The 27,615-nt window shown below is 40.3% G+C and overlaps 1 protein-coding gene across 1 annotated transcript in view; it reads right to left on the bottom strand.

Moving 5' to 3' along the window:
• The window catches only part of CDH20 (cadherin 20), a 194,591-nt gene that overhangs the window by 33,063 nt on the left and 133,913 nt on the right, over window positions 1-27,615 (bottom strand). The window contains exons 2-5 of the mRNA XM_058557243.1: window positions 12,987-13,440; window positions 4,617-4,911; window positions 3,945-4,064; window positions 1,337-1,504 (exon numbers count right to left, since the gene is read on the bottom strand). Coding sequence (XP_058413226.1) covers window positions 1,337-1,504; window positions 3,945-4,064; window positions 4,617-4,911; window positions 12,987-13,232 — 829 coding nt within the window. The 5' untranslated portion in view covers window positions 13,233-13,440. The remainder of the gene's footprint in view (window positions 1-1,336; window positions 1,505-3,944; window positions 4,065-4,616; window positions 4,912-12,986; window positions 13,441-27,615) is intronic.

The raw sequence follows: 27,615 nt of genomic DNA, 5'->3' as shown, positions 1-27,615 counted from the left end.
CCATTCCACAGTCATAGCTCTATATTTCCACCTTCCTAAGGGACATTCAATCTGATTGTCCTGCTGTCACTTCATATTCAAATCTGAATTTGTCTTCCTCCTTCCCTGCCCCTAGTTCCACTAGGCATCTTCTATTTCTGTTCTTCTCCCTGTTGCCCAGACTATAAACGTTGTTGTCATCGTGACTCCACCCTCTGCCTTGGTTCCCTTAGCCAAGAAATCAAGAGGAGGAAATCCATGTTTTCTTATTTGTCCCACTCCACTCCTTCTGCCACCTCCTTAGGTCCTTATCACTTAAAATCTGGACCCCTTTAAATGCCTCCTAACAAACTCCCCTGCTTCTAGTCCTCACCCCTGCCAACCCATCCTGTACATATTAGCCTTTATGTTTCTCTCTTGCTCAAAAACTTATCAATAACTTCCATTAGAAATATAACACATTTGAAACACTAAAGAGTGGGTCTCCATTTTAGGGGTCTTTGAACATAAAATTACATTTGCAACTTTATTTCCAGGTCTTCATATATATGATTTTTTCTTACATTCAGGTTTCTACTCAAATGAGCTCTAGGAGAGCAGAGATTTTGTTTGTTTTGTATGTTGCTCTATATCCCGTACCTAGAATGGTACCCGAAACAAATATTTTTTGAACAAATGAATGGCTTCCCCCTTCTGGAATGTTTTCCTTTCTGCCTATTTAAATCCTTTATTTTCTTCAGTCCTGTGTTGAAGTCTCATCCTTCTCTGAAGCCTTCATTCATCTTAGTATGAAGGCTTCATTCTGCACTAACCAAGCAGTACAGCAAATGCTGCTTCTTGATTAACATTTGATGAATATAGAACATGAAATCCTCAAGTGGGTTTTAAGCTTCACAGGGGCAGGGACTGGGTTTCAAGAGTCTTGAGTCCCTCATGCCTGGTGCCCTTACAAAGCAGGTGCTTCGTACCTGCTTGTGAATTGATTGGTAGAGGTGAAAAAAATCTTAGATGTCACAATGGTTTGTGGCTTTCTAAAGTTCAACCTTACCTAACAAAATCTTATTCCTTAGTATTTAATTTTATGGGAGGTGCAGGGCATGGTGATCAAGAGAAAAAATGTCTAAAAGGGCCCAATAGGGAGGCAATAACGAAAAAAGCGAGAAACACTGGTTTAGCGCTGTAGGAAGTTGAGACCCAGGAGGGAAGTGGTTATGTGAGAATTGCATGATAAATGTAGGAAAGGAAGCCAGGAATAATTGAACTTAGAGAGGAACTCAGACTGGTCTTTCTCTTTCACCTCTGTAACAGGTGTGTCCCTCTGGCCTGCGATCTGCACTCTGATTGGTTAGGTACTCACTCTGGGGAAAGCGGGGTGGGTTATCATTGACATCCGAGAGGGTGATGTTGACCGTTGTGGTCCCAGCTAATCCTCCAAGCTGCCCTCCCATGTCCTTGGCTTGGATAATCACTTCATAGTATTCTTTGGCTTCTCGGTCCATGTTCATGAGTGCTGTCCTAATTACACCTGCAGGATAGAAACGACTTTGTTTTTAAAAACAAAACCACAAGTCCACTTTTTAAGATTGGTTTCTAGGTTTCTCCCTTGTGCATTGTTAATGTCTAGAGTTGAGATGCAAATCACCTGTGTTTTATTAAACTTGAGGTCAGAATTGCAGCTTCAAAAAAGTGCGGTGCCTAAACAAACGGTGAATAAATACTGTTAGAGGGCCTGTTTCCTCTGGCAACATTACCAAGAGAGAACAGGAGGTGGCAGCAATGGTTCTCGAACAGACGGGGAATCGCAGTTACAGGCAATTTCAGGCTGCTCTGTCTCACCAAAACTGGGGCTTCGGGTCCAGAAAACAAAGTCTCGTATGTCTGCAAACCTATGATTTTAGATAATTTTCCTTCAGCTCTTTCTTTCTTCAGCTGCTAGAGCCCTTGTGGAGCGAATGACTCTTCTTTAGGCAACTCACTCCTAGTCTACTTTTTCCAGCCTCTCCATAACCGTTAGCAGGGTTGAATTCTGATTTGATTTTCCTTTTGTTATATATTCATTCTATTTTGTTATGTTCTGCTTACCTCTGTGTTTCACTGAATTCCTTGAGCTAGGACATGAAAGATGCTCTGTGAGTTGTTTATTTTTAAGATGATAAGGGATGAACTTCCCCAGACAATAAGTAGCACCATTGTAGTGTGCTGATACGATTTCATTTAAGAAGAGGGGTCTAAATCAAAATCCAGTGAAATGTGTTGTTTTGATCCTGCCAAGGATGTGCAGTAATGTTTTATCTCCCTTTTAACCCTTCCACTTAGAAAAGTTGACTTCTATACACTCTAGGCAAGGATTAAATGCTTGTTTACTACAAGTTTACAACATGACTCTTGGCTAAATAGACCTTTTGCACACAAAGGGAAGGGACTGGGAGCCACAAAGCTGTCCCCAGTTTACTCCTATAATGTATATATTACGATGTAGTAACAACATTGTAAAGTGAAATATGCGTCATTTTCTTTTTTTAAATGCCCCATGGACACAGCAATAACTATCTTTTTATGTATTTTTGACCTTAACACTAAAGATGCCCCCTGGGAGATGTCAAAATAATGTAAGTTTCCTCTGAAGCTATAAAGGACACATTGCCCTCTTCCTGTCTATATTTTTCCTCCTCGTGGGCACCCCCTCACTCTCCCTCTCCCCATTTGTAGAATTGTCAGTTACTGTTTTATAGAAGTCCCTAACTGCAATCTTTTTTCTTTCCTCCTACTAATTTGCACTCACTCACTTTCTACTTTTATGATATAATTTTCAGAATGCCTGGTTCCCCTTAGGACTTCTGGAAAAAAAATTCTATTAGGTTGATAATGAGAAATGTATTTTTCCTCTTTCAAATAAAGAGATGACTTTGAGTGTTCAGCATTGACTCTACCTCTGTGCCTGTATATTTCTTTACTCAAGTTCTTCATTAATTACTCGTAGATGCTCAGTTTTCCTGTATGTATAATGGGAATAACTACTTCCATATATTTCATGAGTTCACAAGATAATTGGCAGGCTCAGATATGGTAATGTTTATGCAAAGGGGGAAAGCCTGGCACAATGCAAGATAATAAAGATGTTACTCTGCCCAACCCAAAAGTATTAAAGGGATGCCTTCATAGATAAAACATACAGATACTGTAGTCAAAGCTTGCTAGTAAAACTGAAACAAAACAAAACAAACAAAAAACCAAAACCAAACTTCTGTTGGTTTGCCCTTTTCTGGCACATTGCTCCTTACCCATCTGGTTCTCTATGCTCTCCTCCCTGTTAGAGCCTCCCACTCAGCACCTGTCTGTTTGGGGGCCACATCCCATGCTCTGTGCTCTTTCCTCCCTCATCAAAACCTGTCTGTCCCGGCACCATTCATTCTGACCTCGTTCTCTGCTTAGTACAGGGTGGTTCAGTGAAAAGAACATCAGACCACATGTCAGGGGACTTATCCACAACTAGATGCACTTGTTAGGTCTCAATTCCCAATTTCCTTATCCGTTAAGTGAATAGTGATGGACTGGATGACTCCCCTAAGGCTCTTTCTAGTTTTAAAATCAATGATTCTAGTTCTGTAGTGAGTCCAGGTTAATGTGTCAATCTTCTCAGGTCTTCTTAGAGTGATAAAAGACCTTAATCCCTGGGAATAAATGCAGTCCTAGGACATTTTGAAGGCTAGTAAGGAGGTACTTTCATGGAGGCAGGCCTTCCGGCCTCTCCAGTCAGACTTGTACACTGTCTATACATGGTGCTGCTCTTGCCCACCGGGGCAGTGCTGGTTTTCTCTCTAAATCCTAAAGCTATGACAATCTTCTCTTGTTAATACTCTCCCTGGAGAGTCCTTGAAAAGGAGAGTTGGGTCTGTCATAAGTAGTGGTTAAAAATTATTAAGGAATAAAGCAAACACCTCTAACTCAACTGCTGCATCAAATACCTGTTTTGGAGTCCACAGAAAAATATGGTTGGCCCTGGAGAATGCTGTACACTACCCGAGCACTGTTGCCGTAGGTTGGATCATCAGCATCTGTGGCTGTCACCTGGATAACAGAGGTCCCTGAGGAAGAGAGAAGGTGGAAGCCTGTTCAAGTTGAATTGCTACAGGCTGGATGCAATCCTGAATGGGCAGTCTTAAAGCATTTTCAGATGTTATGTTTGCTTCCTTGGGAGGGTCCCCCTTCTAGGTCAAACTTCCATAACAACTATCTTGTACCTCTTTAGTGGGGACGGCAATTATTTGTGTTTTAAATTCTTAATAACCAGTAAAGACAACACAGCCTTTGGGCTTTTCATTGCTCTTTGGATCATACTAAAATGCTTCTCCTTTATGACTCAAGCATGAGCGATAGATCATCTATCTATCAGCTATCTTTTGTTTTGCTTTTAAGAATCAGTACTGAATAACCATACTAGGCTTATTATTACTATTATTGTTTACTATGGCTGATTCCAATGTCTAAGTAGCTTCCTGCCTGACTAAGGACTTGGTTGTCATTTTTGTTTTTTTATGATTTATGAGCTGTTCTGCACACTCCTTCTCTGCATATGTACAGGAGGATCTTCTGTAGAGCAAGTGCTGTTTGTGAGAATCAGTAAATCTCCACCTTACCCACTGGTGACATTTCTGGCACAGTGGCGACATAAGGTCCATCCAGGAACTTGGGCTCATTGTCATTGATGTCTTGGATTTTGATGATGAACTCTGACTCGGGCTCCATTGGCCTGCCTGTCCTCCTGTCTAGGGCTTGAGCCCTTAAAGTGTACTGGGCCCTTTCCTCTCTGTCGAGCCTCTGAATGGCATGGATGTCTCCAGTGGTGTCATCGATGGTAAACACAACACCTGCGCCTTCTCCGGAGAGGATGTATTTGATGGATCCGTCTCCCCTGTCCATGTCTGAATGGAGCTGAGGAAAAAAGCACCGAAATCTCGTTATGGAAATGAATAGGTGTTGGAAATGACTTCAGTTTGGTCCAAACTTATGACCTCCTTTCAAACAGGATGATTTTTTTTTCACTCAAATGTTTAAAATGTCTGTCTACAAAGAACTAATATGAATTGAACATGATTGTATCAAAGAGCAAATATAAGTGAATAAGTAAAGTTTTTTACTTTACTTGATGAGTAAGTAAAGTTTTTCCACATCACATTCAGTATCCTGAACTTACGATTATTTTAAGTTCTTCTCCCTGAGAAGTATAGAAAACAGGAGGTCTGGAAAGTTTAGGTCCCCATTGTGAGAATAGGAGCAACTCTACTAAGGAGGAATCCAACATTTTCACTTAAGAAAGAAAAATGGACAAGTCTAAACACTTTAAAATAAAAAAGCGTCAATATAGATTAAGTTTTGGAGTTTTAAAAATGTTAGGACAATTCAAGTTGGCTGAAAAGCTGATGAAATGATTAATAAATAGGCTACTCTGCTGTACTGGAAATAGTAAATGAACTTCGGGGGCCCTTGCAGCTCTGATTCTGTGATCCCAATTCTGTAGTTTCGTTCAGTAGGACTATGCTTGCTTGTTTCAGGTGTCAAAATGGAGTTTAACTGCTGGTTATTATTCTTTGCACCAGTATGTCTTTCCTTTTGGTGGGACCAATTTCTGAGCTCATAACTGAATCACTCAAATCTACATGTGGATGGTTGAGTTAGGAACATGCTTTCTTCTACTCATCCAACTATATTTCCCCCCAGATTACTTTGTAATGACTCTCAAAAGGATTCCACGGGCACTATTATCATATCAAGCCTAGAAATACATTTCTGTACCTCTAATTATAGACAATGTGTATGAGTGTCAAGAACCCTGGAATTTTGTGCTATCCTATAAATAACAGTCTCTCTCTAAAGCAGGTAACAAAAAATTAATTACAGTTAATCAGCCACCACTAACTCTGTTGTTGCTTGGGTGGTTGGCACTTTGCATAGTTCATTGATGAAGTTTATGAGAATTAGTTTACAAAATAGACAACCAGTGTTTGGCTTAGGCTAGGGAGGCAAATATATCTGGTCTGAACACTATCTATGTCAGTTATAAATTGAGTGCCCTTGACAAATTATTTAATGTTTATTACTCTCAAATTCCTCATGTTATAAATATGGAGAACAACATTAATACTTACTTTGAAGGGTTATTGGGATCATTAGCATTAATGTCTGTAGAGCACCTAGCATGGTGTCTTGCCCATAATAGGAACGCTATAAACGGGGCTGATTATGATGATGACAGACGTGCATGGAGAAAAGGCTAACACTCCCAGCTCCTCTCTGCTCCCTTCAGACCTCCAGGAGTGTAGCAGAGACAACAAAAACAACCTGTTGGCTTTTTTGTTGTGCATAGTCCAGGGGTAAAACCTGCAGAAGGCTGCCTGAGGCTTTGCCAGGACAGTGTTACTCTGAGGATTAACCGGCACAGACACTAAGAAGACATCTGAAAATGTATTCACAACATCCTCAGACAAGGATGGGTTTGGAGGTTGTGGCTGGCTTTGAGCTCATCTCAGATTGACTCACAGCCAAATCACTCAGGCGGTGATTTTGCTGCCTAGAGGAATTCAGCTGTGTCTTATCTAGAGAAGGGAAATAAGAGAGTAAAATGGACCGAAAAAATTGCTGTGGATTTTTTTCTGCTTAAAGAATTCCATTTAGAATATGAAGTTCTCACATTTCCTCATTCCATATACAGTATTATTATTTTTTCCCCACAATCCACATCTTCTATTTGTGCAGTCACAAAAGCAGAGGTGCCCAGCTCTTATTGTATAGAATAGAAAGCCATTTTATTCGGACTTGACTACAAAGAAATGAAAGTCCATTCTATCTGGAACTGTCTTCCTAGGCAGAGGAATGGAATTGAGAGGAGGAGGAGAAGGATCTCAGGATTTTTTTAAATTAAAAAAATATATATTGGTGTGTGTTTACATATATACGCATATGTATAGATATAAGTATATGTAATTTTAAGGCATGTAGCATAGGACTTTCTCTTAGAATGAAATAGGTTAATTTAGGGCATGGCAGATTATCTAGGGGAAAAAGAAAGAATAGAAGCTGGCATAAAGAAAGTACTCAGGTGTTTTGAGGTGTTCTATTTGTCATCCAAAAAGTTTTGTCCTATGAGCCTTAAAAAAGCTAAGCATACTTGTGATCCTCAGAGGCCAAGTTTAAGTGCTCTGCACATGGAGAGTGCTTAATAAGTAACAGAAGTCTAAAAAAAAATCTAAAAAATGTCTACAGCGGGAGGTTCTGTTTCCTCAGGAGCCATCCACTGGCTGATGTTGATAGAGTCTGGACTGAACCTCAGCTCTGTTATCTTTGTTTTCGTCTGTATCGGGAGAAGCATTTGAGGAGCTCTGGGCTGTGAGTTCCTTGCAGTCAGGAACCACGTGGCTTTCATCTTAGTGTGGGTCTCACATGTAGTAAATGTTCAAAAAAAATTTTATTGAAAGAATGGTGTGGGGTGTAGGATTAGGGTTAACGCTTTTTGTGAAATCATTTTACCTTTGTTTGAAAAGGGCTAGCATGCATCTTTCAAGTAGCTTCTGAGTGTATTTTTGCACGCATGTGTGCATGTGCGTGTGCGTTCAAGAGAGAGAGAGGAAGGGAGGGAGAGAGAAGACGTCCACAGAAGCAGGAGGGGCCTCTCGCGAGCAGGAGGAGCACCAGCTATGAAAGGGGCCAGGATCTGCTTACACAGAGCTGATTTCTGAGGAGCATAAGTGTATCAGTTCAGGATCCAGTCAGGGAACAAGACCTACACCAGTTATTTTAGCAGACAGAGTTTAATAAGGAGCCTGAAAAGGCAAAAAGGGAATCCTGAGCTATCGGAGAGATAGTAACTCCAGGAAACAAGTTAGTGCCCCCCTGGCTGGGGGAGCGGTGGGCCAAGGTTGGGGCTCTTGGGACCTAGATGTTTGGAGGAGGCGGGCCTGAGACCTCTGAGGAGAGAGTGCTGTCCCCGGGGCTGGGGATTCAGGAGCTTAGAGGACGTGCCCCCCAGAACCCACCTCCCACAGAACTGAGACTTCTGAGAAGGGGGTGCCATCCAGTGGTGCTGATACTTCTGAGGGGCTGTGATGAGGCTGGTGGGAGTGTGGAAAGAACCCAGAAACTGGAACCAACTGCTGGCCTCCTGCCTTCTGCCTCCCATTCTCCCTCTACTACGTTCTACTGTCAGAACCCAATGGGGGAGATGGTTGGAAAAGGATATATGGTGGCTTGCAGAGTCCCAGCCCCACTGTTACAAAGTGGAATATGGAAAGGTGAATATAGAGCAGAGAGACACTAGCTTAATACCAGCACAGTAACGTGCACTTAATATCAGGGTTTCTCAACCATAGAATACACATTTGGTTGTAAAAATTGCAAAGAAGACACATTAACAGCTTTTCTCTGTCACTCAGCGAATTGGCAGTTTAGTAAAAATGTGTTTTATATTTATCTATATTTAATTCAACTAACACTGATTGAGCATCAGCTCTTTGGAGGAAGGTAAGGAGCTTCTGGAGTGGAGTTGGCAGCACATAGTTATGTATATCTTAGGAGAACATTTTTTTCTCCAAAAATCTCCTAGACAGAATAAGACAGGTGGATATCCTCCTTATCCCAGTAATTCTTTAGTCTAGAAAATCTTCAGCCAAAGAAGTAGTGAATGATGGAAAGCGCATGTAGATTATGAAAAATATTAGTTGATTTAGGATTTTAAAAACAAGGGTGATTTTCACACCTTTTGTCATCTTTCATAGTGCCTTGTATAGTCCCAGGAATGCAGTAAGTGCTTACAATTGGTGGCTAGACAGCTTCTGTGTAGTTGTTAACCTCAGCATGACTTGGAACCACAGATTCGTGCACAAGCACAAGCCCTCTGCATCCCCATCTTTGCATATGTCAATATAATCCAGCTTTAACTAGACACTGCCTTGTCCCTGGAAAGCCCAGTGTGGATTTTATAAGGCCATACCAATTACAGCTGATAATTGTTGCCATACTCTTTTCTGAAATAAGCAAATACTCAGGCAGGCTCTCTAAACAGACATCTTCCAGAGGTCAAGGTGACAAGCTGAATGCCCTTGGGGGAGAGGGAATGAAAGGTGGATGAATTATCTTTCAAAAGAAAGTAAAGGGGAAAAGTGCCTGGGTAAGTAAATATGTAATAATCTTCCTTATGTGGAGGTAACACACCCAATTCAGGGTAAAAACTTTCACTAGTTGCTGGTATGTTGGTTGGACAAGATGACTGTAGAGGTGCACGGGGTGTCCTGTGTCCTGGGTTGGGGTAATTAGTGAAGGGTGAGCACTAATCGTTATTACCAGAGGGTGCTACACAGCTAAGTACTCCCAACGTCAGGAAGCAGTCAGGCTTGGTTAGATTCCTGATTCTACCCCTAACACCATTGACTCTTCTGTGTTATTTCTCAGGGCTAAGTCTAAAGTCATGGCCACATGCAGGGCAACATAAAGGAAAGCCCATGGCTTCGGTGTCAGATTTCCTGTTACCTTCTGTGTAACTTTGGGCAATAAACACAACCTCTCTGAGCCTAGTTCCCTAAGTGGTGAATTATACTTACCTCACAGCGGTTATGATGGTTAAATGATCTGCTCTATGGAAATGTGACTGACCATAGTACTGTGGTAGCCCAGTAGAACGTTAGATACCCTTGCCTTTCTACATTTTTGTATGTCCAGTTGTGTGCTGGGTACTCAGTGTTGGGGAGGTTTAGGGAAGGCCAGATATGATTTTTCAGTTTCTACCCTTGGAACAAGGGAAGAGGGCTCTAAATTCTACATGCACACAAAGCAGTTACTGAGTACAAATGTGTTTTCTTAAACTTATTTTAGTAGTAGCCATGTATGTCTAGTTGGAAGAAATGTTTTACAAATATTGATTAGCTAGAAGTCTCTAGAATTCTGAATAGATGGAAGATGTGTTCATGATGGAAGTGGCTTTTAAGCTGAAGCCCTGAGGAATTTGAATGTGATTGAACAGAGAGGAGGTGACAGCGTGTCCTGGGCAGGGCAGTAGCAGGGGCACACATCTGGAGTAGGGACAAACGTGGTACATGTGTCAGGGCCAGTAAGGAGATCCTGCTTGGCTGGGATCAGGACCAGATTGGAGAAATTGTAGGAGGGGTTGGATAAGGGAGAAGGACTCGTTTTCTGGAAGTCCTTGAACTATATGCTATGAGCTCTGATGAGGAGCAACATGATGGAAAGGATGCTTCAAGGAGATAAATGTCTTGAGTCCTGGGGCAAGGGATGGGAAGAGTCTCTCTACAGGGAGATAGACGGTGCCTGCTTAGTTAATCTCATCATGAAGAACAGAGGGACCACAGTAATGACAGAGCCTGGAGAGGATGAGGTGAATCTGAGAGAAACTGGCAAGGAGATATTGACAGGACGTGATGACTGGTTGTGCATGAAGGAAGGAGGGAAGGAAAGGGAGAAGTCAAAGAAAAATCACAGATTGTGAGGCCAAGAGATTTGCAGCTGCATTAGGTATGCATTACTGAGCTGCAAAATTCCCGTTATGAACTCCCTATATGACTACAACTACAACTACTGCTACTACTAAAATTACTGCTACTACTACAACAACTACTACAATTACTACTACTACAATTACTACTACAATGGCAACTACTACAACAACTACTACTACTACTATTACTACTACTACTTCTTACCTACAGGGTAGTGATTATCAAGATCTTACTCTGGGCCAGGTACCGTGCTAGGCACTTTACATGTGTTAGCTTATTTAATGCTTACTACACCATGGGGTACTCATCCATTAAATATCTTTTTGAGCACCTTCTATGTGACAGGTGCTGTGTTAGTCCTTGGGGATAAAATGGGAGCAACGTCTTTGCCCTTCCTGAGCTTATAGTCTAGTCAGGGGCTTCAGACAATACAATGTAAATAAACAAATAAATTAGATATTGTAGGTTGTGATTAGAGCTGTGAAAAAAATAATGGTAGTGAGAGAGTCTAACAGAGGGTTTTCCCTTAGAGATTGGTCAAGGAAGACCTAGATTCCAAGTGAGCCCTAAAGGATGAGGAGGAGCCAACCCTGAGAGAAGCCACGGGCAGGGCATTTCATTAGGGGGGCACAATAAGGCGAAGCTTGGCAAGTTGTAGGAACAGAAAGAAGGCTACGTCCCTGGATGTGATGTGGTTGGAGGCCAGGAGGCAGGCTGAGTCAGAGAGGAATGGCCTCATAAACTGAGGGGAGGAGTCTGGATGATTCAAAGTACAACACGAAGACATTGAAGGATGTAAGCAGAGTGACATGGTCTGACCCACATTTAAAAAGATCATGTGTGGAGAGTGGATTGGAAGGAAGTATGCGTAGAGGTGAGGGGACTGGTTGGGAGTGTAGGTATTTGCACAGGTGAGAGATAACGGTGGAAGTGGAGATGAGAGAAATGAAAGATTTGGGATTTATTTTGGCATAGGACTAACAGAATTTACAGGTGGGGAGAATGTGGGGTGGGGGCAGCAAGAGAAAGGGAGGAATAATCACCAGGTCTCTGGTTTTAGGAACTGAGAGATGGCAGTGCTAATATAGGAAGACTGCGGGCAGACTCGGTTTGGGAGGAAAAACAAGACTTCCTTATTGGATACGCTAGTCGGGAGTTCTGTGAGTCATAAACGTGGAGCTGTCACATATGCAGTCGGGTTTATGAGTCTGCAGCTCAGACAAGTGTTTTGAGCCAGAGATGGAGGTTTTGGATTCATTGGTTTAGAGGTGGTGTTTAAAACTAAAGGAGGGCGAATCCACTCAGTGTGGATAGAGAAGAGGCCCAGGGCAAAGCTTACAAGACCATGAACAAGGGATCAGGTGGAGGCAGAGGACCAGCAAAGAGGCTGAGAAGGAAGGAGGAAAAACGGGATTGTGAAGATCTTGAAGCTGAGAGGAAAGTGAGTGAAGAAGGAGGGACCAGTCAGCAGCATCCAAGGCCGCTGTTGGGCAGTTCCATAAAATGAAACCACTGGCTTTGATGGTAGGGAGGTCCTTAGGAGCATCAAAAACACAACCTTAGTGCAGTGGTGGGGACAGAAGTCAGATAACTGGGTTAAGAAGTGGGTGGGAGTTGAGGAAAGAGCTCATGTAGACAAGTCTTTAGAAGTTGTAGTTCTCTTATTATTCCCATTTGACATTTGAGGAAACAGGCTAACAGGGCTTAGTGACCTGTCCAAAGTCACTCTAGAAGCAACTGGCAGAGCTGGGTTTTGAACCCACATGTGTTTGACTCTGAAACCCATACTCTGTCTCTGTGCTAAATAAGTGTTTAAGTTATCATTTGAATGAATTATTTATTTTCTAATTAGTTCCTTGTTTCTCGTTTTCTCTCACTTGGTTGCTTTCATGAAACGGTCTCTGATTAACATCCGAATAAAGTAAACGTAGGAGAAAGCCTGGATAAATCAAGGGAATTCAAGTATAAAGTTTATAAATATATTCATTGATTGTCTCCAACTATCCTAAAGCACATGCTAGGATCTTCTGAAATGAAGAATGTTTTATTCTTTTTTTTTCCATTAAATTTAGGCCTCAGGCAATACCTGTGGAAATGCTTTGGAAAAAAAAAAAACCTACAAAGCAAAAAACCCTCTACTTTCCCTTTTACATTTCCCAGTTTCTTTTTCCCCCATCCCATCATTTCCGAGGCTGCTGCCACCTCTTTGGTGACTTGAATGGCTCTTACATGATCTGAGGTTTTTCCTTCAAAATGCAGTTCCTCGTTTTTCCCACTTAGAACAGAAGCAAGAACAGGCAGAGAAATCTTTTCTTTCTGACTGGTATCAGACAAAGCAAAAATTAGATTTCAACTACCTGTCAAGTAACATCCCACTAGTTAAAATTGTTCTCAGGCCTCAGACACAGGCTATGTGAGCTTTCACATTCAATTCATATTCATATGCATATTCAATTTCCATATTTGATACTCTGATAATTTATCTTTCTATTTGGCAATTCTTACCTTGCCCACATACAAAGGGTCAGTTCCAGTGTACTCTTCCAGAACAAAAAACTGGTTCCAAACCCAGCTCCTCTTTGTCCGCGAGTGTGACTGTGGCTTGTCTGACAGGAGCTCTTCTAATTTGCCTGGCGGTGTTGGTGTGCTGGAGAGAACGGTGGTAGTAAGGTCCATCAGTCCCCAGAAGTACAAGGACATGCCAAGTCCAAGCCAGCTCTTTGCATTGCTCATTCTACCTGAAGTCCACATGGGATTGCCAGGTTTTCAGAAAGTAAAGTACAGGATGATAAAGCCACTGGAACTTGAGTGTTTTCCAAATAAAAAAAATATAATGCAGTGTATTAGACACTTAATGCTTCCCAAATGAGATCCCGATTCAAGTCAATCTGCTTGAAGTTGACTTCCTGTCAAGTTAAGGAAAACACGGTGTGATGATGTCAAATTGTTTCCTGTAGGCCTGTAGCAAGTTTTCAAGAAATGTCAGTAAATATTCAGTTTTCTACTCAACGAATTAGAGTCATAACATGTTATTGCTTTAGAAATGTTTGAGTAATAAATAATATTTTGATGAAAAGAACACAACTTATCTAGCTATACTCAATCCCAAACCTTTGGGTATGGATTTCAGCAGGAATAAAACTAGTGAATAAATTTCTTCTCATTGGTAATGTAGCTGGAGGGTTATGCTGTATTATTGATTGGCTTGAATTAATAGTGTGCTCTTTCAAATATTTACAGTCAGTCTCCTAAACTCTTAAAAATAGCATTCATTTCCAAAATTTACAACTAATAACTAATAGTTTCATTAGCCCAACTGCTTTTCTTGGCTCATTAAAAGACCAAAAGCAAAATGTAACTATCTTTCTTGCCACCTACAATTATCCTGTGCCTACCCCATATTATTGATAATATTAGAAATCTTGGACTTCATGTATAAGCAGCCAGGGATCACTTCTGACTTTAATCGTTCTCTGAGCTCATGGTGGAATTCGAGTTTCACACTCTATGGCTTTGGCTCTGAAGCATTATAGGGGCTGCTAATGTGACCTCTCTAGGATTTGAATGGTTGGTGAATCATTATATCATTCACAACTTTAAAGTGCAATTAGTCACATGCTACTGTGGGCCAGCTAAGAGAGTCTAGCCAGCAAATATTTTTCCTGATCTGAAAGACTCATTTAGGCAAAGGAATGTTGACTTCTACCCTGGGGACACCTTTTCATCTGTCAATCCTCTCTTTTTGTTATGATGTCAGATTATCTGGTGACCTCACTCCTGAGCTATGACTTCATCAACCTTTTCTTTGTTTACTTTGGCTGGGTTTAATGAGGTGGCATAGCACTCAAGCTACTCTGTCAAAGCAACCAAAATGTCTTCTGCAGGCTTAATATTTTCACTGTTAATGTGGAGAACTGCTGTCATCTTCTCAGAACAAATGTGTGTATTTGGGGATTTCAGACCCATGCAAATAAACAGTGATCCATTTCTACAAGTGGTTTAAAATTAATGCATTGATGCTAACTCAGTTGCCACCTTGCATCTGTCATTGTCAGAACTCGTTTTAGCTTCCTCTCAAATACTCACTATTGAAATGAACAAAAGAATTAAAAAGATATAATCATTTCATACAATATGCCATTTCATTTCTGCATAAGAAATCACTTCAGTGAGAACTGATTGAGAGGAAAAAGGTGGGGGAGACTATAGAATTTCTGTAACAGAATGGGAGGCTGTACCCCTTATGAATTCTAGCTCTAAAGGCAGATTGATTGTTAAGAAAAAGCAAGCCAGATGTGCCTTATTTAGGGTGATGTGTTTGTTAATAAAAAACAGCAGTGTGCTAGAAGGTGGGTTACAAGTATGAGCAGTTCTCTCTCTCTTTGGACTGACAGACAGAAACCCAGCTCATGCTTCTCTGATCTCTGTTTAAGGGGAGATGTTCTGGAGGAAGGAACCTTAACCCAGGAGATGAATTAATGAAAAAGATTGGTGAAAAATAGCTTTGCTGTTAGGGACCTAGAAGATGGACAAAAGGACATTACTGAAAAAGGCTATTGCCAGAATACTGTGATTGGTAACTACAAAGGGAATAGTCCATATATTGCGAGACACAAACCTATCTGTAATTTCCCTAAGGAGCGCTAGACTAAGAGTTAGACAGTTTGGTTCTATCTTCATTATCTCTGACTTGCTCACGTCCATGAATTTTCCTTCCTCGTTGAAAGCGAGGAAAAATAACAGTTCTCCTTCTACCTACCTCACAGGACCACCATGAGGATCTGTTGGGATAATGTAGGTGAAAGTGCTCTGTAAATGACTAAGATGCCAACTGACATTTGCACAGCCACATAAGGGGAAATCACCTGCGTCATGTGTAAAAATGATGAAGCTGAGCCTGAAATATATTTCTTGGGCACTTTTTGGACTGAAATTCTGAAAAGGCTTAATGTATGTATATTGTTTCACAGATCTGTACATCTGTGATGAGTACCATTGGGTAGAAGATTCTAGCCCAGCCTAATTGTGTAGAACCAAGCACCGTTTTTCCATAAGAGGAAACATAATGAAGGACTAGCTATTAGAAAACTCTATAGATAGAGAAAATTCTTTTTTAGGATTGCATTTATCAAAGATACAGGGCTGGCCCCGTGGCTTAGCGGTGAAGTGTGTGCGCTCTGCTACTGGCGGCCCAGGTTCTGATCCCGGGTGCGCACCGACGCACCGCTTCTCCGGCCATGCTGAGGCCGCGTCCCACATCCAGCAACTAGAAGGATATGTAACTATACAACTATCTACTGGGGCTTTGGGGAAAAAAACAAAGGAGGAGGATTGGCAATAGATGTTAGCTCAGAGCCGGTCTTCCTCAGCAAAAAGAGGAGGATTAGCATGGATGTTAGCTCAGGGCTGATCTTCCTCACACACAAAAAATAAATTAATTAAAAAAATAAAAACTAAATAAATAAATAAAACTGTTTAAAAAAAAGATACAACTCAATGTATATATTCAATTTAATATATTTCCTTTAATGTCTGTGTTTCATATGTGTGCATTTTGCCTACGCATTATTTTCAATTATTTTGATTATTTTCTCTGGCTAGTTTTAGTCTTGCTTTTGGATTCTGAATGCGCAGGTGCATGTCTGTGTGGGGGATGTGCTGATATCCCTTAACCTGCTTCCACTGGCTAAATTTTCTGGACAGAATGAGATTTGACGACATTTTGAGGAATTTTAAGTACTGTCCCTTATATTCTCCCATTTCTTACAAACTAGACGTGCATTCTTGCCAATTAAACCCCTCTATCTCTACCTATAGGTGTGATCTGAAGAGCTCAAGGGAAAAAGAAGGCCTTCTTTGGAATCTTTGTGATGAAAATTTTGTAGGTGGTTCCGTTTCAAGAGCTTTCATGTCTCTCTCCTGCCCTCCCACACACTAGTGCAAATCCCTCGCATTCTTGTCTTTCACTGAACACGTACAAAAGTGGCTTTTGGATGTTTAGGACCAGTGGAGCCCTTGGTGATCCTGTGAAAGCTCTGGTGGTCCGTGTGCCCCTCTCATGCTCCCCTTTACAAATCTGAGGTATCAAAGCCTGCAGTGCCTGTAAACTCTTTCTGTGTTAAATAACTTAATAGCTATAGTTGATGGAAAGCACTTTATTCCTGCTTCCGCAGGGCAGAATGCATGAAGAATACTCCCCGCCTAACTTTTTAGAAAGTAAAATCTGGGTTATACAATAGTTACATTATTCTTTTCACAATTAGAGCTGTTTTTATACAAGTGAAGGGAAAATCAGTTCTATCAGAAATACTAACCAGTTTGCAATTATTGTAAATAATACAGTTCTTATATCCATGTTTTTTTCCTGTGGGATAAGAATAGCGATGGTGTGTTTGAAGGTGGGCTAACTTCTGTTGTTCTTATAAAGGAAGAGACTAATATATGTATATTTGTATATGTAGATCAGCTTTGGAAAACCACATATGCCACACGAAGAATACATTAGTGGAAATAGACTTCTGTGTTAAATGAGTCTTTTAAAAGTTTTTTCCCCCATCCTGCTTGAAGAAAGCAAACAGCTTGGTAATGAACACAGTAGGAAGAAATTAAAGTTGTACATAAAGTGTGTTCTCAGTGAATTGTTTATTTTGTTACTTAAATTCATTGTGATATTTAAAATGTAGGGGGAAGGGCTGGTAACTGCTTTCTCCTCGAAATGAACTGGGCTTTTGTGGTCTCCCCCTGATTTTTTTCTTCATTATTCCAGTTTTCCTGAGGTTTTCATGGCTAATGGAAGTACTACTCAGTAAAGCTCAAATGATATCTCTGTAGAAGCAGAAAGTCAGTCGCCTCTGCTACTGACTCCCTCTATGAAGGGGGGCATGTTTTAATTTTCTGATGTGGCCTCATGCCTTTACAGAGGTAAATATAGACAGTGGTGTTGCGGTTTTAGGCAGCTAAACTTCTTAAACTATCACTTTTACTTACAGAAAGAGCCTCAAAAATGTACTTTTTCTTTAAAAGAAACTTGGTGACGATCTTAGATATTACAGTGAAATATGAAAATATACCATGAGGTGCATCAACATTAAATCGGAACAACTCAGCGTCACAACATTATCTCTCCTCTCAATCAAGGGTCTCTTTTGAGAAATATGAACAAACGCATTTTACTTAGGAGTAAAAATTCTTCAGTGTAGAGTATAGAACCCACAGAGATCAAAGCAGGTGGTTGCGAGTATGAATTGGAGTGAAAAATTCATGTAATGATGATATCTCTGAATATGTACAGTTCACAAACAATAAGATTCCTCTTGTGGAATCCCATAAAGAAAATATTTTCAGTGCCTCTGTAAACAGACTTTCAACATTTCTGAATCTGGATGTGTATATCTGTGCTACTGACCGAAGTCCACCACTGGGGATCTGTTTTAGAAAGGGTGTGTAGTATGGTTTTGTATGCTGAAAGATGAGACAGTTCTCTGATCTGAAGTCTTTTTCATTTACTACAGATGTTCCATCTCAATTTTTTCCTGGGCAGTCACTAAGTGAGTAAAAAAAGGTCCATACTTCTTTTGTGGCCCTCAACTTACCAGCCTACCCAAAGCCACCCATCTACGGAGGTGATTAACTCTCAACAGAGCCAGAAGAGGTTGTCCAGGTATTAGATTTCCTGAATTTGGGTTGTGTTCTCACTTCCACTCCCCTACTCTATGCCTCATCTGCTTCGTGACACTGTCCCCAACCCCAAGGTTAACATTTCTGAAATGGGATATATCTTAAAATCAATGTGCACATTTAGTGTGGTCATATTTCCTTCCTCCATCCCTCAAAGAAGCTGTTAATAAGTTGATGGTGTGTCTAGAATTGAGGAATTATGGTATTACCTTTTTTTAAAAAAAAAATTGAACAGAAGAGTAAAAACAAAGAATACTTAATTTCCATGGAGATTTCTTAGAAAAGGTGGTCATCACTCTTGCTTATTCTAATTTTGATTATTTATTTTCCTATGAATTCATGCTTCTCCAAGTTCCTCAAAAACTGTGGAAATCCTGAGCCTAAAGGTTCACACTTATAGTGTTTATACAGCTATTATTAGTCTCTGAATCTTCCCTTTCTCACCACTCGTTCTTTCTGTTCTCCATTTCCTTCCTACAACCAAACTAGTTTATGAGAGGTTGTGCTGTTTTAAGAAGTTCAAAAATGGAACTGTGGGTTGGATGTGGCTGAGGGGGAGGTATAGGGTGCCTAACTGAAGAGTTTAGGAACAATATCTCGTTTTATGTAAGGCTAGGGACGTGTGTGTGTGTATGTGTGTGTCCACGTGTGCATAAGAGAAGTAAAACAAAAAAAATGGTAGAAAGCTTGAATTATGTAATTAAGAGCTAGCTTTGAAAAATCTGATCAGTCCCATAATAAAATCTGCTTTGCATATCCTGTATATGTGCTGACCCTCTAGCTATAAATTCTTTAGCTCAGGTCATGAATAAAGGAATTTCCACTTTAGAAATCCTTTTGCTAGAGTTCATGCCCAATTCCTCTTTGCTTTCCATTCTCATTATAATCAATTTTTCCAGTTGAGGGTGCCCTGTCTTTCTTTCCATATCCTCCAAGAATGGCAAATAGATTCTTACTGATCTTTTCACACATACTTAGTATCTAGTAAATGTTTTAATCCTCAAGGAGTTGGGAAATTTTTGACCTACTTTACCTTTCCTTCAGTTTTCACTTTTAATCAAGCTAATGAAACTGCAGTTCAGTCCATGGGCAATTTCTTTGACTACAGTTAGACAAGAATGATCAATTTTGATTTTTCAGAGCGACAACTCACATGCTCACTAATTTCTAGTCTTACGCGACATTTATAATTGCATTAAATTTGTGCTTGTTCATTAAAAAAAAGTGTGTGTTTTAAATGTAATTCTTTGGCTAAGGTTCTTCTTTGATAAGAAGTTGCAAATAATTGCTACTCAGTGTTTTCTCTTATAACTGCCTTTGTACAGAACTTTAGGCACGTAGGACAATTCTGTAGTCTTCCCTGGACCATACAGATTAATCCATAGGAAGAAGAGATTTTGGCCAAAGTAAGTTTGCTATCTAAAATTAAGGCAATTTATTAAGTTGATAAATACTTGAACATACAATATGTTTAATAAAATATGTTAATATATTGGTTTGTGAAGCCAAACAAAATTGAGTTTCAGTTTTAGCCCTACCGCTTCTTATCTTGCAATCTTGAGCAAGTGAATTAAACTCTTTCCGTCTCAGTTTGCCATCCACAAACCAGAGATAATTACAGACTGTCACAAGGTGATTGTCAGAATTAGGGGAGAAAATATATAGGAAGCTCTTAGCGCAGTGTTCGGCAGATGGTTAAAGCCTTGTGTTTGAAAAATAGTAGGTGCTTAATAAATATTTAGTTCCATTTTCCTCCTTCAAGTAGTTTACAGTTTAGTGGGGGAGAGTCTACAATTACTACTAGAAGTAGGAATAGTAGCAGAAGTAGGCATAGGCTTAATACCATTACTAGCAGTGGTGATGATAGGGTTGTAGCAGCAGCAGGAGTAACAGAAGCGATCACAGCAGAAGTAATAACATGGAGTGTTTACTCTATGCCAGGCTGTGCTAAGTAATTTACATTTACTTTGTCATTTAATCTTTACAAGAATCCCATGAAAAAGTATTCTTTTCTCATTTTACAAAGAAACAAAGAATAGAAGTGGACTGGGGTCGGCTCCTACTGGCTCTCAGGAGAGCCTATTTGCACATCTCTTCCCAACTCCTTGAAATCAGCCACGATGTGAGTATTTACACCAAAGCTATTGGCAAATGCTATCTAGCGCATAAGCAGATGAACTGGGTTTCTTGCTCTGGAGTGACTCTGCGGCATGGGCTTTGTACATGACTGACTATAATATGGATCTGTCTGTGATAAGGGCCATGAGAGCCCTAAAAACAAACTGCTAGGCTAGGTTGGAAGAGGGAGAAATGATTTCAGTCAGGGAGGAAAAGGTTTAAGGTAGCATATGAACTAGACCTTGAAGGATAGAAAGTAAGGCATTCTAAGTAAAAGAAAATGCAAGCCCAAAGGTGCAGATGCAGAATGCAAAGGGCCTGTCTGGGAGAATAATAATTTAATCTGCTTGGACAATGGGGTCTATTCAGGAGAGTAATGAGAGATGAGGCAGCAAGTACAGGCAAAAACCAGTAGCTAGGAGCTTTGACTATTGCTGGACTGAAGTGATTGGAATATATTTAGTTGTTCACAGTGAGCAATTAAAGGTTTTTGAGCATGAAACGTAACCTATCAAATCTCTGTGTAATTGCGTTGCTGGAGAGAAGTGAAGAGGAGGTGGGAGATCAGTTGAGAGTCCAGGGAAAACTGGTAAGGAGAACTTCAAGCAGGATCTTGGGGGCTGAAAAGATTGGCGCGATGTCTGAACTCTTGACGAGGCAGAGTCTCCAACACTTGCAAAACTGAATAGATATGAAGGACGGCGGTGCGGGAAAAGATGAAACAATGATGAGAAAACTTCTGTGCTTAGGTTGCCGCAGAAAGCTGGAGGAGGCATTAGTTACAGGCAAGGTAATAAATTTGGTTTTAGACTTAGGGATAAAAAATTCATCCCTCTATGCCTGATTATTTAAAGAGGCAAGAACTTGCTTTCTCTTTTTAGTCCAAAGTTTCAAAGCTGCTTTGGGCATAAAGAAGTGAGCTCCTTCTCCCTTAGAGCAATTCTTGCCGAGCGCACACACTGAGTCCAGGCTAGCTGAGGCTCTCTGACCTGGGGCTGGACCTGCTCTAAGTGGCTTCTTGGGGCTGACTTGGCGAACCATCTGGAACTTCAGCTCAGCTAAGGACTTTCTGACCTGTCAGTTCTCAAATATTGATCCTTTTACACAATCCCCACTCTCACATTGGAGTCGTGGGTATTTTATCTTTCATTCTTCTAATGTGTAAGGAATGTACACAAAGAAGACAATTGGATAATCTGTTCAAGGAAAAGAAAAAACAAAACAAAACAAAAATCACATTGATATTTATTATTTATTCTGTTAAAGAGAAACTTGCCTTCTAATACATGCTTTCAAAAAAAAAGTCTCTGTTTTGGAGAATGGCACATAATTTGGAATCAGGACATCTTGGTTTAAGACTGTTTCCAGCTCTGCCACTTGATGTGTAACACTGGGCATTTGCTTAATCTTTTTGAGCCTCAAGTATGGGATAATAATCTTCTTTAAAGGTTTATCACAGACTATCATGACCTAATACTGTAGATTCAGTTCTGTTTAAAAAAATTTTTTTTTACTTCCTATGTGTTTCTCTTTTCATCTATCTTCTCAAAGCACCTGGTGCATTTTCTGTCATGGCTCCCCATTATTCAGTGTTGTATACTTGTCTCTCTCTTCTCCATACTGTTTTCATTTATTTATTTATTTTTTTGTGAGGAAGATCAGCCCTGAGCTAACATCCATGCTCTTTTTGCTGAAGAAGACCGGCTCCGAGCTAACATCTGTCACCAATCCTCCTCCTTTTTTTTCCCCCCAAAGCCCCAGTAGATAGTTGCACGTCATAGTTGCACATCCTTCTAGTTGCTGTATGTGGGACACCGCTCTTGGCATGGCCGGAGAAGTGGTACGTCGGTGTGTCGGTGCGCGCCCGGGATCCGAACCCGGGCCACCAGTAGCGGAGTGCGCGCGCTCAACCGCCAAGCCATGGGGCCGGCCCTCTTCTCCATACTGTAAGCTCCTTGAAGACACAGCTCATGTCTTTTATCCACAGATCCTTGATAACTAGTGCAGAATTTGGCACATGCTAAATGCTTAGTAAATATTACCTGAGTGCCAATGTATTTTTAAGCTGTAAAAAAGTACTTAACAGTTTGATATTATTATTCCTTCTGCCTTCAAGCTTTTAATTTTATTTAATATTTTTAATACTGATTTTAATATCTGTTCTTACCAGCAATGTATTATGAGGCAACAAAAGTCAAGACAGTATAAAGGCAACAAAAGTCAAGGAAATAGTGAGTTTTTACAAATAATATTTTTGTTCTTGGACAGCAAATGTAATAAACTTTAACATGTCAGAAGTACTCTAGACCTTGGCATCGCTTGTTTTTAACGTAAAGTTAAAGAATCCTTTGTAGAGATGCTTGGAAACTTTATGAGGGAATTGGGATGTGAAAAATTACAGTGGCCTAAAATTATGTGGTATTTTTTAGTTGTTTAGTTAAAGGGATATGACCATGAAGTTATCTCTGGTGGCTTAGCTTTTTACCTCCTTAATTTGGGGGAAGGGGGCTGATATGAGAAGATCTTTTTTTCTCTAATTCTTTTCAAGGTCAACCTCGACCTGTTCCTTTGACAATCTCCTCTTTCTTGCACCTAGATCCTCTTTATTAGTCCAGTCCTGACCATATGACTATATTTACATTTCCTTTTAAAGTGTTTTTATTCTGTCTTCATGTTTCAATGATAGTTTGGCTATGTATAGAAGTCTGTGGTGAAAATTGCCCCATTTTCTTCTATAATCCAGTTATACTACTATTGAGAAATTCAATGTATTTTAGTAAAATGATAGAACAACCTATTAAAGAGATATGGGATCCGAGAGAATGGGATCCAGCATAGGAGACCAGCAAGGAGAAGCCCTGGAATCACAGTTGTACACCAGGCCCGGGCTACAAAACCCTTCCCACAGTATTATCAAAGTACTACCATAGGTAGTGAAGAAAAATGTTGATACATTGAACTAAATAATTAGAAAATTTTATATTTTTATATATAAAAATTAGGCAATGTGCACAAGAAAAAGGCTTATTATCCTTAACATATTAAGGAATCTTTATGCTCATTGTTAAAAAGGATGCTCATTCCAATAGAAAATGATCAAATGACAATAAGAGAAATTCACAAAAGAGGAAATAAAATGACCTATAATATGTGATAAACATCTTACTGTCACAATTTTCTGAAGAATATAAACCATTTTCAACCTATTAAATTGGAAAACATTAAAAAATAAACTAGCCAATGTTGCTGAGAGTGTGGGGAACTGGACATTCTCATAGACTTCAGATAGGAGTCTAGGTTGACAAAACTTTCTTGAAGGCAGTTTTGCAATATGTGTCATGTCTTTAAAATGAATATGTAATTGATCCTAAGGAAATAATTATGGTGTATATTTTATTTGAATTTAAATGTATTTATATTTATTTTAGTATTCATATTATAGCAAAAAACTAGACTAATCGAGATTTCCAACAATAGAGGATTTAAAAAATTATGATATACTCATGCAAAGGGATGCCATGCAACTCTGTCTTTGAAGGAAGATCGAGAATTGGTTCTAAAGATATTCTCAAAAACACCATTAATATCAACGTCTTAACACATTGTTGCCACACACCCTTCAATTGGAGGAAGAGAGAATTTAGCCACTTCAAAGTTTTATCAGAAAGCAGGAAATCTACTTTAGAAATACTTCAGAATGAACTAATACAGTGAGTCAAGTTATGTTAGAATTAGCTGATCCTAGGCTGATATTGTCCATTATCTATAGATCCCAATTATCTTTATAGAAAGTAACTATAGAAGACATTGTCCTTAAGCCTGAGCTTCAATATTCTCATCTCCTCCTTGATACCACTGTCTCTTGGATCTCCCCAACAGAACATGCCCAGCCATAGGCATATAACAAGAGTGGTTATTTGATCTGTAGGCTGCAGCAGCAACTTGCCTCTAATTGTATCATAGTAATACAATCATGGGGCAGAGATTGGTTAAATGTCTTCATTTTTCTGGGCTATTTTTATTTCCTGATGAGTCTTCAGTAGTGTTATCTAGCTCAGTAACTGGAACCACATTTCAAGCAAGTGTATGAAGTGGTCTTAATTTGGACACTGCTCCTCAAAAGTCTAGTCCAGTTAGCTTCTGATAGGATCATTGAATATATACTTAAGTTAGTATTCTTCTTTGGGGAGTTCCACCATGTTAACAAGGGATATATAAAAAAAGAGATTCACGAAAGGCCCAAGACAAATTGGTCCCAAACTAGGTCCTTCTAAGCAAAGTGGAGCCATCATGGGTCCCAAAAGTGACCAGCACTCATGAGGAGTGAGAACTCTTCTGAATCCAGGATCTTCTCCGTCATTTCAGGCTCATCAGAATCCAATCTAGGCTTCTTGGCATCAAGGTCACCAAATCCATCAAGAGGCACAAATGTCTGATGCAATGAGGAAAGGGGGATCCAATCCACTGATCCTCCATCATTTGACTTCCTACTGAAGGATTTTGGCACTAATTCCTGTTTTCTGGCTAGCTATTGCTATGAAACAAATCACCTCAAAAGGTAGTAGCTTAAAACAACGATTGTTTTATTTGTTTTTGTGGTTTCTGTGGGTCAGGAATTTGGATGTGTCTTGGCTGAGTGGTTCTGGCATGGGGTTTCTCAGGCATTAGCAGTCAGATGGTGGCTAGACTGGGACGGCAGGGGACTGGTGCAGCTAGAGGCTGCTGGGGTATCTGTGTCTTCACACGGTCTCATTTAGTAACTTTATGTCCGATTTCCACACGGACTAATTTGGGCTTCCTCACAGCATGGTGGCTTCCATGAGGGCAGTTGGATTGTGTACCTGGTCAGGGCCAGTGTGAGTGCTCCTGTCCTCAAAGCAGAAGCTGCATCATCTTTTATGAATCCTCTCAGCTTCGCTTCTGCTGCATCCTGTTGATTATGAACCACTCGAAAATCCACACATACACGGGGAAGAGAATTAGACTCCACCTCTTGACAACGGAGTGGCAAGCCTCCAGAAAGCCTGTGGGATGAGAGATCTTACTGTGGCCATCTTTAGAAAATACACTTTGGCACACTTGGAATATCAGTCAAGCCACCCAGGGCCACTGAGTTCAGTGTGGAAGAACTTTTGTAATCTCAGAATAGCAAAGGCAAGTTTTTGTATTTAGAAGGGCATGGGAATAGTTATTCTTTTTCTTTCCTTTTTTTTTTTTTTTTTTTTTTGTGAGGAAGATCAGCCCTGAGCTAACATCCATGCCAATCCTCCTCTTTTTGCTGAGAAAGACTGGCCCGGGGCTAACATCCGTGCCCATCTTCCTCCACTTAATATGGGACGCCACCACAGCATGGCCTGACAAGCGGTGCTGTGTCGGTGCGCGCCTGGGATCCAAACCCAGGCTGCCAGCAGCGGAGCACGAGCACTTAACCGCTATACCACGGGGCCGGCCCAGGAATAGTTATTCTTTGATTTAAAAAAGACATATAGAACAAGTTCTGTCTGAATGGCCAATTTCCATTTATGTTGTGACAGAGATGGGTATATCTAAGGGAGGGAGTTCTATGTAAGCTATAAATATAAAACTTTTGATTATGCCTACTCAGACATAACAAATGAGGAAATATGGCTCTGACTGTTCAGTGCTGAGTGACTGGAGAATTATCATCAATGGATCATTTTCAACTTTAGTGCAATGACAAGCAGTATTTTATAGGAGTAATTCTTTATCAAGTGTTTAATATTCATTCATAATTTTAAGGATATCTAAAGTCATGATCACTAAGCATTTAGATTTTACGAAAGTGGAACAAATTAAAGTGATGGTGGTACAGGATGTGGCTTGGCTTTAGACACAAGGCTCTTTGGAGAAGTATTAAAATATAAACAGAGCAATAAGGAATAAAATAAAATCTGGTAACATCTAGAAATGAGAACTCAGTGAACAAATAATATTGGCGGGTCATAGTGGATATCATTTCCTCCCAGTTTGACTCCCAATTTTTTCTTTGTTGGATGTCTGCTTTCTTTAGCTTGGGGAATGAAGGGCTCTTCTAGCCATCCAAGTAGAAATCCAGAAGTCAGTGTAAGATTTCTTCCATCCTCACATCCCCCCCGATAAATTTCATATCTTCACCACTGCAGCAGCATAACTGGTGTCCTGTTCTAATCTGTTCTCTTATCAGCCAGAGGGATCTTATCTCAGCAGCTCACTCACCTGCTAAAAAGTCTCTAATGGCTCCTCATTTCTTAAATGATAAAATCTAAACTCCTTGACAAGGCACTTAAGGACCTACATGATCTGGCTTCTACTTATCATTCTAGCCTCTTCTCCTGTCCCTTCTCCCCTCATATTTTTTGGTCCATCTAAATAAACTACAGACTCTATATTTTAACACCTTCATGCTTTTATTCAAACACGAATGCCTTTTCCAGGCCCTTTGCTTGGCAATCTCTCTTCCAGGAAGCATTTATTAACTACCAGGCCTGTCTTCTGTGCCCCCATGCTGCTCTGTCCATTCTGCCAGCACAGCCCACATGATCTGCTTTCCCTACTAGCCTGTGAATTCTCTGAGGGCAGCGACTGTCACCTCTGTATCTTCAGAATTAGCTCAGTGTTGGCACCAAGCAGGAATTTAATAAAACTTGGAATAGAATTAAATTAAATAAAAAGTGCACAACAATTCAGCAATATAACATTTAATTTCAAAGAGAGTCATGGCACCTGTATGGTAATATTAACAGTGTAGCATCCTGAGGAACCACCAGGCAAGACTGGGATCCTTTGTTGGTTTCTGAGGGCTACAACCCAAAGGAGGTTGGGGGTGAGGATGGAAGCCTGGAGCGGGTACGGAGGAGTCCACAGGGCCGTAAAGATGAAACCTACAGTGTCCAAGGAAAGGGATCTTTAAGGCTAGAGGAGAAAAAGTCAAGGTGCAGTTTAATAATGGCACCCAAATTTTTAAAATTCATCTTCACCAAAGATGGGCATCTCCTAGGAATCAGGAGCAGGGAACACAGCCTTCATCAGTAGCAGAAGAGATTTAAAGAAAGATAGATTTCCTGACAGTGAAGCTTATAAACTGGGACAGGTTGCTTATGGAGATTAAGAAATCTCCTGCCCTTTTTTGGGCAGGGGGAGAATATAGGGGCAGGAGACTGCAGAGGAGGAAGTTTCTCACTGACTTAAGTGTAGATCTGCCAAAGGTAGGGGATGGAACCAAAGGCTTTAAGGTCTTTTACAAATCCTGTAAATCAACGATATTTTCAAATGCTGACTTGGCATAATAGTAAGCATTTATAAGCATTTACAACATCTCACTCATTTTTGCCTAGGAGAA

Source organism: Diceros bicornis, chromosome 16 (assembly GCF_020826845.1).
Source record: "Diceros bicornis minor isolate mBicDic1 chromosome 16, mDicBic1.mat.cur, whole genome shotgun sequence".
NCBI lineage: Eukaryota > Metazoa > Chordata > Mammalia > Perissodactyla > Rhinocerotidae > Diceros > Diceros bicornis.
This window is presented reverse-complemented; position numbering and strand designations above follow the sequence as displayed.